Source organism: Mus musculus, chromosome 10 (assembly GCF_000001635.26).
Source record: "Mus musculus strain C57BL/6J chromosome 10, GRCm38.p6 C57BL/6J".
NCBI lineage: Eukaryota > Metazoa > Chordata > Mammalia > Rodentia > Muridae > Mus > Mus musculus.
The window spans coordinates 75,270,881-75,284,867 of record NC_000076.6 but is presented as its reverse complement, the minus strand read 5'-3'; the positions used below and the strand labels follow the sequence as shown (position 1 = coordinate 75,284,867).

Below are 13,987 nucleotides of genomic sequence, written 5' to 3'. Positions count from 1 at the left end.
ACGCAGGGTAGAGGAGGAAATATGGGAAGGGGTCACTAATGAAGACCTGAAAGTCACACAGAAACAAAAGAAGGAAACAATAAGAACATAGAGAAACCAAGCAGGTACTGACCCGCAAGATTCATCACTACTGTCTAGGTTTTACAGTGCTGCAAGTTGCTATACAAACATACTACTGGAACAGAAAAGCAGCCAGGCTTACTTAGCTGTGAACCCTGAGAGCTAAAATGACTACTGGCCTGGTAGTGCACTACAAGCCCACTAATGCAACAATGTCACAAATACCATGGGAGAACCAATCACTTTCTGGTCAAACTGAAGACCAACTCTACAAAATAAAACCCATACTTGGCACTATTATCAGCCAAGAACCTGTGGCCAGACAGGTCTTGGGCCCTAGAGGAGAACCTACTACTACTATTCTGCTAAATTGACATAGTATTAGGTTGACTCCTAATGACTTAGCATTATGTCCATAGATTAGTGCAGCTTTTAAGCCTCGAAGAAGCTTTATGTATGCAGCAGATGATGAGTAACACCGATCGAAAACTAGTTGAGGAGCAGAGAATAAGAGTCTGTTGATGGGAATTTCTGGTTTGGTTAGAGACTCGTTATGTCATGTGATGCTTTTCTGGAAGCTATCTGGTGAAAGGGCATGAGATCTTTCACTGGAGTGGACCCTTGAGAGGACACTGGATGTTTGCAAAGACTAAAAGTCTAACCCAACAGACAGTGGGCAATGCTCTGGCATTGGTTTGCCTTGCTTTCTTTGCTGACCTCTGCTTGCTAAGAAATGTACCCAAACTACTTCTAGAGGTGTTCCCGCTGCTTCCTGCTGCGTCAGCATTCTCATGCCAATCATGAGATCGAGCCCTCCTGCTGATCTGAGTGAACTGGACTGCTGACAATGAAGATTGGAATTGCCCCAAGGAACTACTTCTCAACAGGTCCATGTCCCTCTCTTCCTACTATCTATCTTACTCCCCTACCTTTGATTGGTGGGCTATAATGTCCCTCTCTTCCTACTATCCATCTTACTCCCCTACCTTTGATGGGTGGGCTATAAAGGAGGTTGAAGTGTTTAAGAAGCCTTATTAAAGTAGGTCTTGAAAAATCTAGAAGTCGCCTGTGAAATCACAATATAACTGAGGCACTTTGTTATCTTTGAGGGGGTTTTACTCCCTCAATAAATCAGAGCATCTAGGACCTTCCAACACTAATGCTCCAGAGTTAGCCACTCTACAGTGTTTTTAATGCATGGCAGGGCACGATTTAAAGTAGACAAAAGTATTTGTTAGCTAAAAGGTGAATTCACAGGGGCTTGTTTTGTAATGGATGGTTAATAAGATTACAGTCATCAGCACAGTAATTTGAGGATGCCACTTAAAAGAGTTAATGACAGAAGATATGGAATCTCTCTCCATTGATTAGACAGTTCCCTTGACATAAAGCATCCATGGTCCATTTAGGGGTCTGTGAGAACAGTGCATACTAAGTGTCACGTCAGCTTCTTCTCCACTCAACAATCAAGTGTCACAACGTGCCCTCTCTCAACAGAGATTTGTGAGGCAGCAGAGACCAAAGGCCTGAACCCACTGCTGATGCCTAAGGAGACACGTCACACATGCACACAGCCAGCCTGGACAGGGATTCTGGCACTTCTTACATGGTGTCTGACACATTAAGAACTCTAACAGATCAGTCTTTTAGTTTAAAAAGATTATGGGTAGGGCTGGATAGATGGCTCTGCAGTCAATAGCACGTACTGTTCTTACAGAGGACTTGAAATCAGTCTCCAGCATCCGCATTGGTTGGGACACCAGGACTGCATGATGGCGTCACTAGTGTCACTGAAGGAGAAACTCACAGAGGTTAAACTTGGAGAGCTGCTAAACTGGATAGTGATGCGGAATTTCAGCCCCAGTGGCATTATGGGAACCTCTCAGAGAGGTTACAGCCAGTATCACAAGTACATCAAAGTCCAGAAAGGCAGCGCTGTGGGTTTAACATGGTGTTGGCAGCCTGTGTGGTTTTCAGCTTCCGCTTTCTTATGAGGAACTCAAACATGATTAGTAAAGTAAGAAGCACTGAAAAGGGTCAGTGTGGAGGCACAGCTGAGCACAGCTGAGCATAGTTGGTACCCAGCCCCGACCCAGGAAGAATTCAGCTGTGGCTAAATCTCTAAATCCTGACTGAGAACCAACCTGCAATAAATGGTGACTGACTCAAAAAGAGTGGATGGTAAGATACAATCAAACTAAGGGCTGAATGAAATACAAACAACAAAATACAAAGAATCAGGGAAACAAAGAGGTGGTTCTTAGAGAAAAAAAAAAAAAAGACTGACAAATAAATACTTAGCCAAACTAAATAAGAGACAAAAGATCCAAATTAATAAAATCAGAGATGAAAGGGGGCACATTACAACAGACACTAAGGAAATTCAGAGACTCCTAAGGATAAACTTTAACAATCTCTACCGAACTGGAAAGCCTAAAAGAAATAGATGAATATGATATATACAATCTACCAAATTTAATCAAGATCAAATAAGCAATTCAAACAGACCTATAACCCCTAGTGAAACAAAAACAATAATTAAAAGACTTCCAACCAAACAATGACAAAAAAACCAAAACGAAACAAAAAACAAAACCCAGAAAAGTCAGACAGATTCAGCACAGAATTCAACATGACCTTTAAAAAAGAATTAATGGCAATACTTGTAAAATTGCTCCACAAACTAGAAACTGAAGAACACTTACTAATCCTTCATACAAGGCAACAGTTACCCTGATCCCAAAACCACACAAAAAACCCCACCAATAACAAGAACAACAACAACAGATCAACCTCCTTTATGAACATAGATGCAAAAATTCTTAATATAATACTTGCAATCTGGATTTAAGAACACATCAAATGCAATTTCCTCCATAATCAAGTAATGAACCATGTAAATACATTGAAAGACAAAACCCACATGATCATTTCATGGGGTGAGAAAAAGCCTTTGACAAAAGCTAATGTCCTTCCATGATAACAGTTCTGGCAAGATTTTTACAAGGACACAAAGGATACACCTCAAGATAATAAAGACACTCTACACTAAGACCATGGCCCATCAACCTAGACAGAGAGAAACTCAAGCATTTCCACTTAAATCAGGACCAAGACAAGGATGTGCATTAGTGACCAAGACAAGGATGCCCGTTAGTACATGAAGTCATAATAGAATTGAATGGCGCTTCCACTCCACTCCAATGGAAGGCGACCAAAGGAGACAAATGGAAGGAAGTAGCATAAGCACCTTTATTTGCAGATGATATGATTTTATCCATAAATAACTCTAAAAACTTCACCAGGTTTTAGATTGATCACTTTTACAGTTGATAAACACTTTCAGCAAAGCAGCAAGATACAAAATTAACACATAAAGATCAGTAGCCTTCTTATATACAAAGGACTGAGAATATCTTTGTATGCCCTTATTTGCCAGTGGTCCCTGGTGTACCTCCACTTTCCACCTTTTGGCTACGGTGAATTAAGCTACTATAGAGACCAGAATGCCTACGCTGTCTCTTCAGATCCTTGTTTTCAGTTCTTCTGCTTACATCTAACTGTCAGATCATATGGTAATTCTGAATTTCTGTGAGGACTGCTAAATCATTTCACAGCAGTTATAACACAGTACACTGTGCCTGGCAAGGCATAGCTCCCCATGTCCCTATACCCTCACTCTAAACTCCACCTTAGCTAATGAGAGCTAGGAACAGGCAGCCCACTAGTCGATGCTCAGTGACTACTGCCGCCTTACATCTGCATACACTTGGGTCTTTAATCCTAAATGAACTGACAATCACTGCCTGGGTCGTGTACACATTTGTCCATAGGAAGTCTCTTAATGATAGACCTTGTTCACTGCTTCCTCTACTACTTTGGTATTTCTTTTTGTTAGTACTTTTTTGGCCATTTTGTTGTTATGAGCCCAGGAATACAGAACTCTGATCACCTTCTTGTGTACTTCTATAAATTTCTGAGGAAAATCTATTGCAATCTGGAAAAAATCTCTGTACCTCAAATCTTATGTGAGGATACCGGGAATATAAATTGCATTTTTTAGCAGGATGATAATAAATACATTCAACTTGTGTAGAATTAAATCATCTTTACAGTCATATTTAACATCATCTAAAATAAATCCTGAGTGACATGCTGGAAGACAGAGGAAGGAGTGGCAGGTATGCCAACAGGAATGGCAAAGGCTGTGAGAACAGAGATGAACCTAATATTGAACTCTCTTAAGAGGAGCATGTATGTTTTCAGTATTTAGCCAGACGTCATCTCCACAGAAGCACTTAAGCTGGAAAGGCTGAGATTCTTCAGTGGGTGTGGTGCCTGCAGCACAAGCTGACAGACTGCGTGAACTAGAACCCTGCACCTTTCTGTGGAAGGAGAAAGGCACTGTCTGAAGCGGCCCTCTGGCCTCCACAGGCGCATTCACAAACATGAAATAAGCAAGACTTTTAAAGGTGTTCATTAAAAGCACCTGGAAACTGGTTACTTTTCAAACACAAGAAACTTATTTTGTCCCAGGGACACTCAACCAAGTTCACTATCAACTTGAGAATGTGTTCCTAAAATTCAATATAAAAATCATTTTAGCCAGGCGGTAGTGGCACAAGCCTTTAGATTAAGCCCTCAGGAGGTAGAGACAGGCGGATCTTTGAGTTAAAGGCTAGCCTAGTCTACAAGTGTGCTCTAGGACAGCCAGGGATACAGAGAAAGCCCGTCTTGAAAACAACCAACCAAATAGAACCATGTGAATGTAAGGTACACAGTCAGTCGGGGTAGGTGGCACTTGTGCAGTTACTGCTTCCGTGGAATGAGAGAACCCCTCGCTTACCTGATAGCCTTCTGTTTTCTTCTGACACCACTTCAACAAGGCGTTCCTCTTGGAGCCTCCATATTCTCTTGCCAATGCTGAGAGGGGGTCTTTCCTTTCTTCCCTAATTTGTGAAAATAAGGAACCCAAGTTGAAATATTTGAGTCCTATGATAAGATCACAAGCACTTCTCTGCATTTTAATTAAACAGAAAAATGCACAAAACTTTGGCCATTTTATTCTATGACACAGCTTTTTATTTAATGTCACTGTCAGTCTTCAGTCTGTGGTCCCATAGACCTACAGCTGTCAAGGCTAACGGTTGAACTCTACTGCTCATCCACATGGCAACATTCTGTACGAGAGCACTCTTGAGTAATAGGCTGTACTCCAGGGTGCTCAACACAATATGGCAACATATAAACTGCTCTGGGCCTTTTATTCAATACCCTGCTTAACTCTACAACATGCTTTAGTTTATTTCTACCCTTTCATCTCCTTATGTCCTTAATCAATTTCAACATTATTCGCTGTAACTATAAAGGACAGGGTTTTGTGAGTTGAAGAGCCCAAAATTAGGCAAATGAGACAGAGAAGACATGACAATAGGGCTGGAGATGGCTCAGTGGTTAGGAGCACACACTGCTCTTCCAGAGGACCCAGGTTCAATGCTGAGCACTGGCATGGCAGCTCATAATGGTCTGTAACTCCAGTTCCAGGGAACCCAACACCTTCCTCTAGCCTCTGTAGATACCACATGTGCATGCAGTGCATAGATATATATTCAGGCAAAATATCCATACATAAAATATCATATAGTAAAAATAATTTTACTTTATGTTTTAAGATACAGAGGAAAAAAGAGACAGCAATAAACACTTAAAACACATATTATACTATATGTGAAGGCACGCAGAAGGCAGAGGTAGGAGAGTTCTGTAAAGTTCTACACTACCCTAGTACATATAAAATTCATGAGACCCTGTCTCAAAACAACAACAGCAACAACACACCAAAAGCAAAACTATTACAAGCCCAAGACTAGCCCGGGGGGGGGGGGGGGCAGGCCTGTAATCCCACCATTCCCACCAGACTAGCCTGGGGGGGGAGGCAGGCCTGTAATCCCACCATTCCCACCAGACTAGCCTGGGGGGGGCAGGCCTGTAATCCCACCATTCCCACCAGACTAGCCTGGGGGGGGGGGCAGGCCTGTAATCCCACCATTCCCACCAGACTAGCCTGGGGGGGGAGGCAGGCCTGTAATCCCACCATTCCCACCAGACTAGCCTGGGGGGGGGCAGGCCTGTAATCCCACCATTCCCACCAGACTAGCCTGGGGGGGGCAGGCCTGTAATCCCACCATTCCCCATCATTTCTGAGGTGAGAGCAGGAAGACTTCAAGTTCAAGACCTGTCTAGGCTTTGGTGAAAGTTCCTTGCCTCAAAATAGATAAATATATAGCATATTAGTTAAGATTTCTATTACTGTGAAGAGATACCATGGCCACGACAATTCTTGTAAAGGACATTTAACTGAGGCTGGCTTGTAAATTCTGAGGTTCAGTCCATTACCATCATGGTGGGAGCAAAAAAGCAACCAGGCAGGCCTGGAGCTGGAGAAGGAGCTGAGAGTTGTACATCTTGCTCCACAGAAAACTGAGAGAAGACTGACTTCCAGGCAGTCAGGAGGAGGGTCTCAAAGCCCACCCCCACAGTGACACACCACTTCCAACAAGACCACACCTCCTAACAGTGCCACTCCCTGGGCCAAGCATATTCAAACATCACAAAGGGGTTGGGGGAAGGAAGCCAGCCAGCCTAGACTATGCCTAGGTTCAATCTCCACCATTGCCAAAACAAAACAAAACAAAACAAAAACCCATATATCACTTCTAAAAAAATATTAAGTATGTGCTAAACTGTATACCCTGAGTTTTTAAGATAAAAGCTCACTGTGTCCCAGGCTGGGCTCAAACTCCTGAGTTCACCTTTCTGCCTCATCTTCCTGAGTCCTAAGAGTACATATGTGGTCCACTGCGCCTAGCAAGTCTTTGGCATGGCAAAATGGCCAAGCTGCTGTGGCCCTGCACTGTCTATTTATGCATAAAATGTACTGCTACATACTCACTACATAAATGAGTGTATGGGTATACACTCCTCAGAGGTTGGTCACACAAGAGGTACAGCTTTAAAAGTTAGCTCATGGAGCTGGAGGGATGGCTCAGAGGTTAAGAGCATCAGCTGTTCTTCCCAAGGACCCAAGTTGGATTGATTCTCACCAACCACTCAATAGCCCAGGGAATCCAATGCCCTCTTCTGGTTTCTGGGAGCACTGCATGCACATGGTTCACAGATATACATTTAGGAAAAACATACACATAAAATGAAAATAAAGACAATTAAAAAATAAACAAATATAACGAAAAGTATGTTCATATAACAGGCATGTGATGTAAACCTATAATCTCAATACCTGGGAAGCTAAGGTAGAAGAATCTAAAGTTCAAGGCAGTAAGATCCTGTCTCTGCAATAATCTTTTTTTAAAGTTCATAATTTGAGTTTGAATGGTCAAGTGCTACACTTTATCCTTAAAACCTAGAAATTAACATGCAGTGACGTTTCTGAAACCCTTTCTAGTCCTCCTATTCTTAATCTTTTACCTGTCAAAAGTTTTTCCTCATTCCTACAATGTATGATAAATTCCTGATTTTTTTTCCCATCTAAACTGTGTGTGTGTGTTGCTGAGCAACACTCTCCCCAAAAGCAAGTACCTGATCTTGAAGTATCTGCATAGAATTTACCAGTAGAATATCTCTAATTTGAAAACACAAAGTCTGAAATGTTCAAGCTTTAATGTTGCTACTCAAAAGGCATGCACTTGAGTTTTCAGACTTAAGATGTCTCATCTACACTTACTGAGCCATTTCTAGTTTCAAACAAAACAAAAGTCAACACTGAGTAACAGGAAAAGAGAAAGGGGGACAGTCAGCACTGACTTGTAAGCAGGCCCTTCACTCTCAAAGGCTAGGGACAGTACACAGAACATGTTTCCTACCTTATTCGGCTCCGGGTGCTTGGAGTGACAGATGCAGTGGGAGAGGAAGAGAGGGAGAGCTGTGGTGACGTGGTGCCCATAGCCATGAGAGAGGCTGGTGACGCGCCCTCAGATGCAGAGATGTCCCGTTTCATTTCTTCACTACTCCGTCGAGACACTGTGAGAAAGTCGTCGTGGAATATAAACTAGTCCAACTGCTGTGCAACTCACTATGGAGGTTTCACCCAAAACTAAAATTAGAACTCCCATCTATCCAAATCAAGGCATCATAGAGGAACTGGTTCCTCAATGTGGACTGCAGCACTATTCACAAGAGCTGAGTCATGGAAGCAAGCTAGGATTCACAACAGAGGATGGGACAAAGCAACTGTGCATGTGCACACAGTGGATTTTTTTCTCCATGCCAAAAAGAACAAACTTTCATCACTGTAGGGAAAGGGACGTGCACTCTAATGAGACCATCTCCCAATATTTTATACTGTTTACACGAACTCAGTCAATCTCACAAAGACAAATATGTTTCCTCTCACTTGTGGCTCCTGGATGCTATACAGGTCATAAAATCATGTAAATACATATGAAAAAGCAACTGTGTAGGGGAACACAGAGAAGTGAAGAAAGGGGTGGGAAGAAGATGGAGATATGATCAACTTTTTATACTTGTACAAAAGTCCTATGTGACATGGTACCAAGTACTATGAACAAATACAATGCATATTCTTTTTTAAGGAAAGATTTCTGTGTATAAGAATTTGTGTGTCTCAGATCCTACATGTGTTTATATGTTTCTTGGCTCTTCTCCCCCTTCCATATTTGTTTTGTTCTATTCCAGCTAGCTTTGTTTTACAGTAGTAGTTGTAGTGCCTGTTTGTTCTCTAATGAGACAGAAAAAAAAGAGTGTGAATTTGGGAGGGTGGGGAAGTGGGGAGAGTCTGGAAAAGTTGAAGGAGAAGAAATTATAATCTGAATTCATAGTAGAAAATCTATTTCAATTAAAGCAGGTTTGAAAATTCTAGGGATAAAATGTCTTAGATTGAGAGTTGTACTGGCTGGTTTTGTGTCAACTTGACACAAGTTGCGGTTATCACAGAGAAAGGAGCTTCAGTTGAGGAAATGCCTCCATGAGATTGAGCTGTAAGGCATTTTCTCAATTAGTGATCAAGGGGGAAAGGCCCCTTGTGGGTGGTGCCATCTCTGGGCTGGTAGTCTTGGTTCTATAAGAGAGCAGGCTGAGCAAGCCAGGGGAAGCAAGCCAGTAAGGAACATCCCTCCATGGCTTCTGCATCAGCTCCTGCTTTCTGACCTGCTTGAGTTCCAGTCCTGACTTCCTTTGGTGATGAACAGCAGCATGGAAGTGTAAGCCGAATAAACCCTTTCCTCCCCAACTTGATTCTTGGTCATGATGTTTGTGCAGGAATAGAAACCCTGACTAAGACAAGAGTTATTTTATTTTTGACACCTAGATTGTTTTGTTAGAGAAAAGAAATGCTTTGTCAAATAATTTTTTAAATGTAGTATATATGTTGACAATTACAACTGCATATGTTTTAAAAGTATAGAGTAATATACATGCTTTAAATTGTTTTAGTGTGAGCTTGAGAATTTCTTCTCAAGACTCCTAAAGACTCCTGTGAGAGGAAGAGCTACTCCTTGAACCCACTCATGACTGGGTTAGTTTTCACTCAGAACACCCATGCAGCTGGCAGCAGTGATTTATGTCCACAATTCCTGTACTTTCAAACTGAGGCAGGAGGCCTACTATGAACATGAGGTTAGCCTGGACTACTGAATGAGACATTATCATAAAAAAGTAAAGAGTCTAAAATCTGTGAAAGATTGGTAGTGGAAATACAGAGCATATCAAATCTTAGGTGAACAAGTGCCTTATTAATATGTAACATTCACAGTGTCTACCTGGTACACAGTGAGGACTACCCAAACACAACTCAAAACCAAAGCAGTATGCGCATCTACCCAGCCCTGCCCAGTCCCACAACTAAAGAAAACACACCCCTCCAAGTGCAGCAAGCACTGCTGAAAGGGAGGAGGAAGGAAAGGGGCATCTCTACAGAGCTGGATGCAGCTTCAAACACACACCAGGACACAGAAAGGAAAAGGTATCAAGTCAACCATCGTTAATTCTGCAAGGCTGACACTGGATATAAACCGTCCTGGAACTCCAAAGTGTTTCTGCCTCAGCCTCTGCACACGAACACAGGTCTGTGCTGCCACACCCAGGCCGGGCTGGCTAACAAGATCTGGATGAAATCAGGAGAAACACGCAGCATTAGCCACATGAAGGCACAGATGCTCTCTCATATTAAATGACTGTAGAGTGCCGTATTTACATGTTTTTAAGCATAATTTTATGGCTATTTTTTGTTTTTTCAAGTGCATTGTATGTCTTAAAGATGAGACAACATTTTATGTGAGTTACGCCAACCCTTGTCTGCAGTCCTCGGGAAGCGAGGGTGAGAGGACAGAGGGAAGTGCTCACTCCATGTCAAGGAGGACAGCACACAGACCACAGCAGCGCTGTCAGGAAAGGCCACAGGGAGAGTATTGTCAGCAGCAAGTGAAATGCTGAGACAAGCCCAGTGAGCCTCCATGCTGACGCTGGGAGGGGATTTAGCATACCTGCAAGCAGCTTCCAGGGATTTTTGGTGTGTTTTGACTAATTCTTCAAATCAGTCATTGCATATCTAATTCTCAACTTTCAGAAAGATATACCTTCAACATGTCATCTATTACAATGTGGGCAGCTGAAAACTTCCAGAAGGTTTTTGTTGTTTTTGTTTTTAATACTTTTTCAGATAAAAGTCATTACCTGAGATGGTCTTGGCACTTTCCATAGCAGGGACTCTTGGGAGAGAGGCGGGCCGGCTGGTTGAAGATGTTCTTAGTAGATGCTCTGCACAAAGTGGAAAGGTCACAAAAGCAAATGGATGAATGCTGAGGTGGCAGAAGTACAGGGAAGGTGACTCTTACTTTTCTTAGCCTTCAGGTTCGTCTCTCCTCCTAATCCAAGGCACTCAACCACAAACAGCATCTTTACTAAAAGTAAATCTCTATAGACCAGGACCATACGGGCCTCCAGTCAACAATGTATTTCTAGAGATGAGAGAGAGACATGCCATGCAGGTGACTCTTTCGAAGTCATTTTTGCCATTTAATTCACTCTTTAAAGCACCTCAATCAAAATTAAGAGGTTCCTTATTACATTGGCCTAAGGCATCAACTAAATAAAACCTTGCTTTTCTGTGCCTACAGTTAGAGGGAACGTCATATATATAAGTGTCCATCAGCAGACCTGGACGATATAGTTAGAATTTCATTAGACAGCCAAAAAAGGAAAATAGTTGATTCTTATTTCAGGCAGCAGAGAAGGGCTGAAAACCATAGTGGTAGTAGGCTGGGCTTTCCCAGAAAGAAGGCCTGGGAACTGCATTTCAGCCAAACAACAACGGAACAAAGAGGAGAAGTCCAAGTCGGGTTTGATAAAGCATGGATTACCTGGACAGCAGGGGAGGAGGCTCTCCAGGGGTGACACTGAGAGCTTTCACTACCTCATCTGTGGCTGAGGACTAGTCTAGTGTCATTGCTGCTGAGCAGCCAGGAATGACACAATCAGATGACGCCTCTATTACGGCTTCAGCATGGTTCTTACCCACAAGCCTTCTTAGGAGTCTCTTTAGTTCCTGGAACACTGGTGCAATCTTTCTGTCCTGCTCACTCTCTCTTCCTGCACACGTCTTATCTAGGGTTACGAACTCAACAGGCTGTGCTCAAGCCAAAAGACATGAGTGCATGTGTTCTGCCTAGCCAGGATTCATATGTCAGAGATAAATGACTAGTATAAAACTCAACAATAATGCCTGTATTTAATAAAGACTATTATTAGCCTTACATTCCAAGAATGCCCACCCATTTCTTTTAGTAGGTCAATGATTACGTATGCTTTAGGATGCCTGAGGCCCCAGGTTCAATGACTGCCAACATCAAGCAAATAACAAACACACAAAAAATACGGCATACAGTACTAAGTCTTTAGAATATCACATATTTTAGTCCCAATAATTCTTTTTTAAAAGATCTGTTGTAATTTTAATTGTGTCTGTATGTGCATAAACACATGCCTGAGTATAGGTACCCTGGAGGCAGAATTAATGCAAGTTATGAGCCACCCAACATGGGGACTGGAAATCACACTCAAATCCAGGAGGAGCTTGTGTTCTCATGCTAATTTTATTACCCAAAAACCTATCTGCAGTGTCCCTAGTTGGTTTTTGATTGGTCAATAAATTTACCAGAGGCCAATGTCTGGGCAGGGAGAGAGAGGCTGGACCAAGAAAGGAGGAAGAGGGGATTCCGCCATGATGAGGGAACAGGAGATGGACCAAGGCAGAAAGGTACAGGAGAGAGAGAGAGAGACAGCTGACATGTAGGTGCAGGGGGAAAGCAGCCCCAGGAGGGTGAGCTGACCAGTAGGGTCCAGGGCAGCAAAGATAAAATATAGATTTGATAAGGATTAACTCCAGGAATATTGGAGGGGAGTGTGTTAGCCACGTGGAGTTAGGGAATGGCCTAGCCATTGAGCTGTTAAAGGTATTTAAAATATAAGGCTGTGTATGTGGTCTTTCTTTGGGGAATCCAGAACATTGGGGCAGTAGAGCGAGAAGCAGGTGTGCACCCGCTGGAAAGTTTAGAGCAAATGAAAATACTACTGCTTCAAAGTCCTCGGAAAAGCAGTACATACTCAAGCATTGAGTCACCTCCCCAGCCCTCAAGAAATCGTTTGCAAGAGTCTTAGGAACTTGTAGTTTGAAATAAAAAGAGGTACTTTCTACTTAGGAGGCCTAGGAAATAGGAAGGAAAGCTTATTTTCTACATAAGGATATATGTGGCTAAAATCATTAGGAATATTATCATAAACATTGTTTGGTGAGTTGGATGGTTTTTCAAGACAGGGTCTCTCTGTATAGCCCTGGCTGTCCTGGAACTCACTCTATAGACCAGGCTGGCCTCAAACTCAGAGATCCACCAGCCTCTGCCTCCTGAGTGCTGGGATTAATGGCATGTACTACCACACCTGACTAAACAAACACTTTAATATAAACAGCCTACAAGCATCAACCAGAGTCCCAAATCCTATCAGCTTTTAAAGGAAGAATATTTCATATACAAATTCTAAAAGACAGAACAGAAACAGGAATCAATGTTTTATTTCCTTCTTTATTGACGTGTGTGCGTTTGTGTGTGTGTGTGTGTGTGTGTGTGTGTGTGTGTGTGTGTGTGTGTGTGTGTGTGTGTGTATGCATATGTGGAGGCCAGAGGTCACTCCTCAGGAGCCATCTACCTTGGCTTCTGAGAAAAGGGTCTCTCACTGGTGCCTGGGTCTTGTTAATTAGGCCAGGTGGCTTGCCAGTGAGCACTAAGGACCTGACTGTCACTGCCTCTCTAGTGCTGGGACTTACATGTGTGCACCTCCTTGCTCGGCATTCTACATGGGTGTTGGCCATCAAACCAAGTTTACACAGAAAGCATTTGACCAACTGGACTATCTCTCTAGACCTATAAGCAATGTTTTAAATTGAATCAATTATGAACCTAAAGTATCATTTCCTTAAAAATCTTAAGTTTTCCAAAGAACAACATAGCAAATTAAGAAGGTAAAACAACTGATAAGTGGATATTAGCCCAGAAACTTAGAATACCCAAGATACAATTTGCAAAACACAAGAAACTCAAGAAGAAGAAAGACCAACTTGTGGATACTTCATACCTCCTTAGAATAGGGAACAAAATACCCATGGAAGGAGTTACAGAGACAAAGTTTGGAGCTAAGACTAAAAGATGGGCCATCCAGAGACTATCCCACCTGGGGATCCATCCCATAATCAGCCACCAAACGCAGACTATTGCATATGCCAGCAAGGTTTTGCTGAAAGTACCCTGATATAGCTGTCTCTTGTGAGGCTATGCCGGTGCCTGGCCTATTCGGCCATCATTGGGAAGAGAGGCCCCTTGGTCTTGCAAATTTTATATGC

At 42.5% G+C, this 13,987-nt stretch overlaps 1 protein-coding gene and 1 pseudogene across 6 annotated transcripts in view; one reads left to right on the top strand and one right to left on the bottom strand.

The window, feature by feature from the left end:
* Positions 1-13,987, bottom strand: part of Specc1l (sperm antigen with calponin homology and coiled-coil domains 1-like) — a 100,364-nt gene that overhangs the window by 27,533 nt on the left and 58,844 nt on the right. For all 6 annotated transcript variants that reach the window (XM_017314127.1, NM_153406.3, XM_006514252.4 and 3 more), the window contains 3 exons: positions 10,768-10,851; positions 7,941-8,097; positions 4,907-5,009 (listed from right to left, as the gene is read on the bottom strand). In XM_017314127.1, coding sequence (XP_017169616.1) covers positions 4,907-5,009; positions 7,941-8,097; positions 10,768-10,851 — 344 coding nt within the window. The remainder of the gene's footprint in view (positions 1-4,906; positions 5,010-7,940; positions 8,098-10,767; positions 10,852-13,987) is intronic.
* On the top strand, positions 1,833-2,054 carry Gm46234 (annotated as a pseudogene).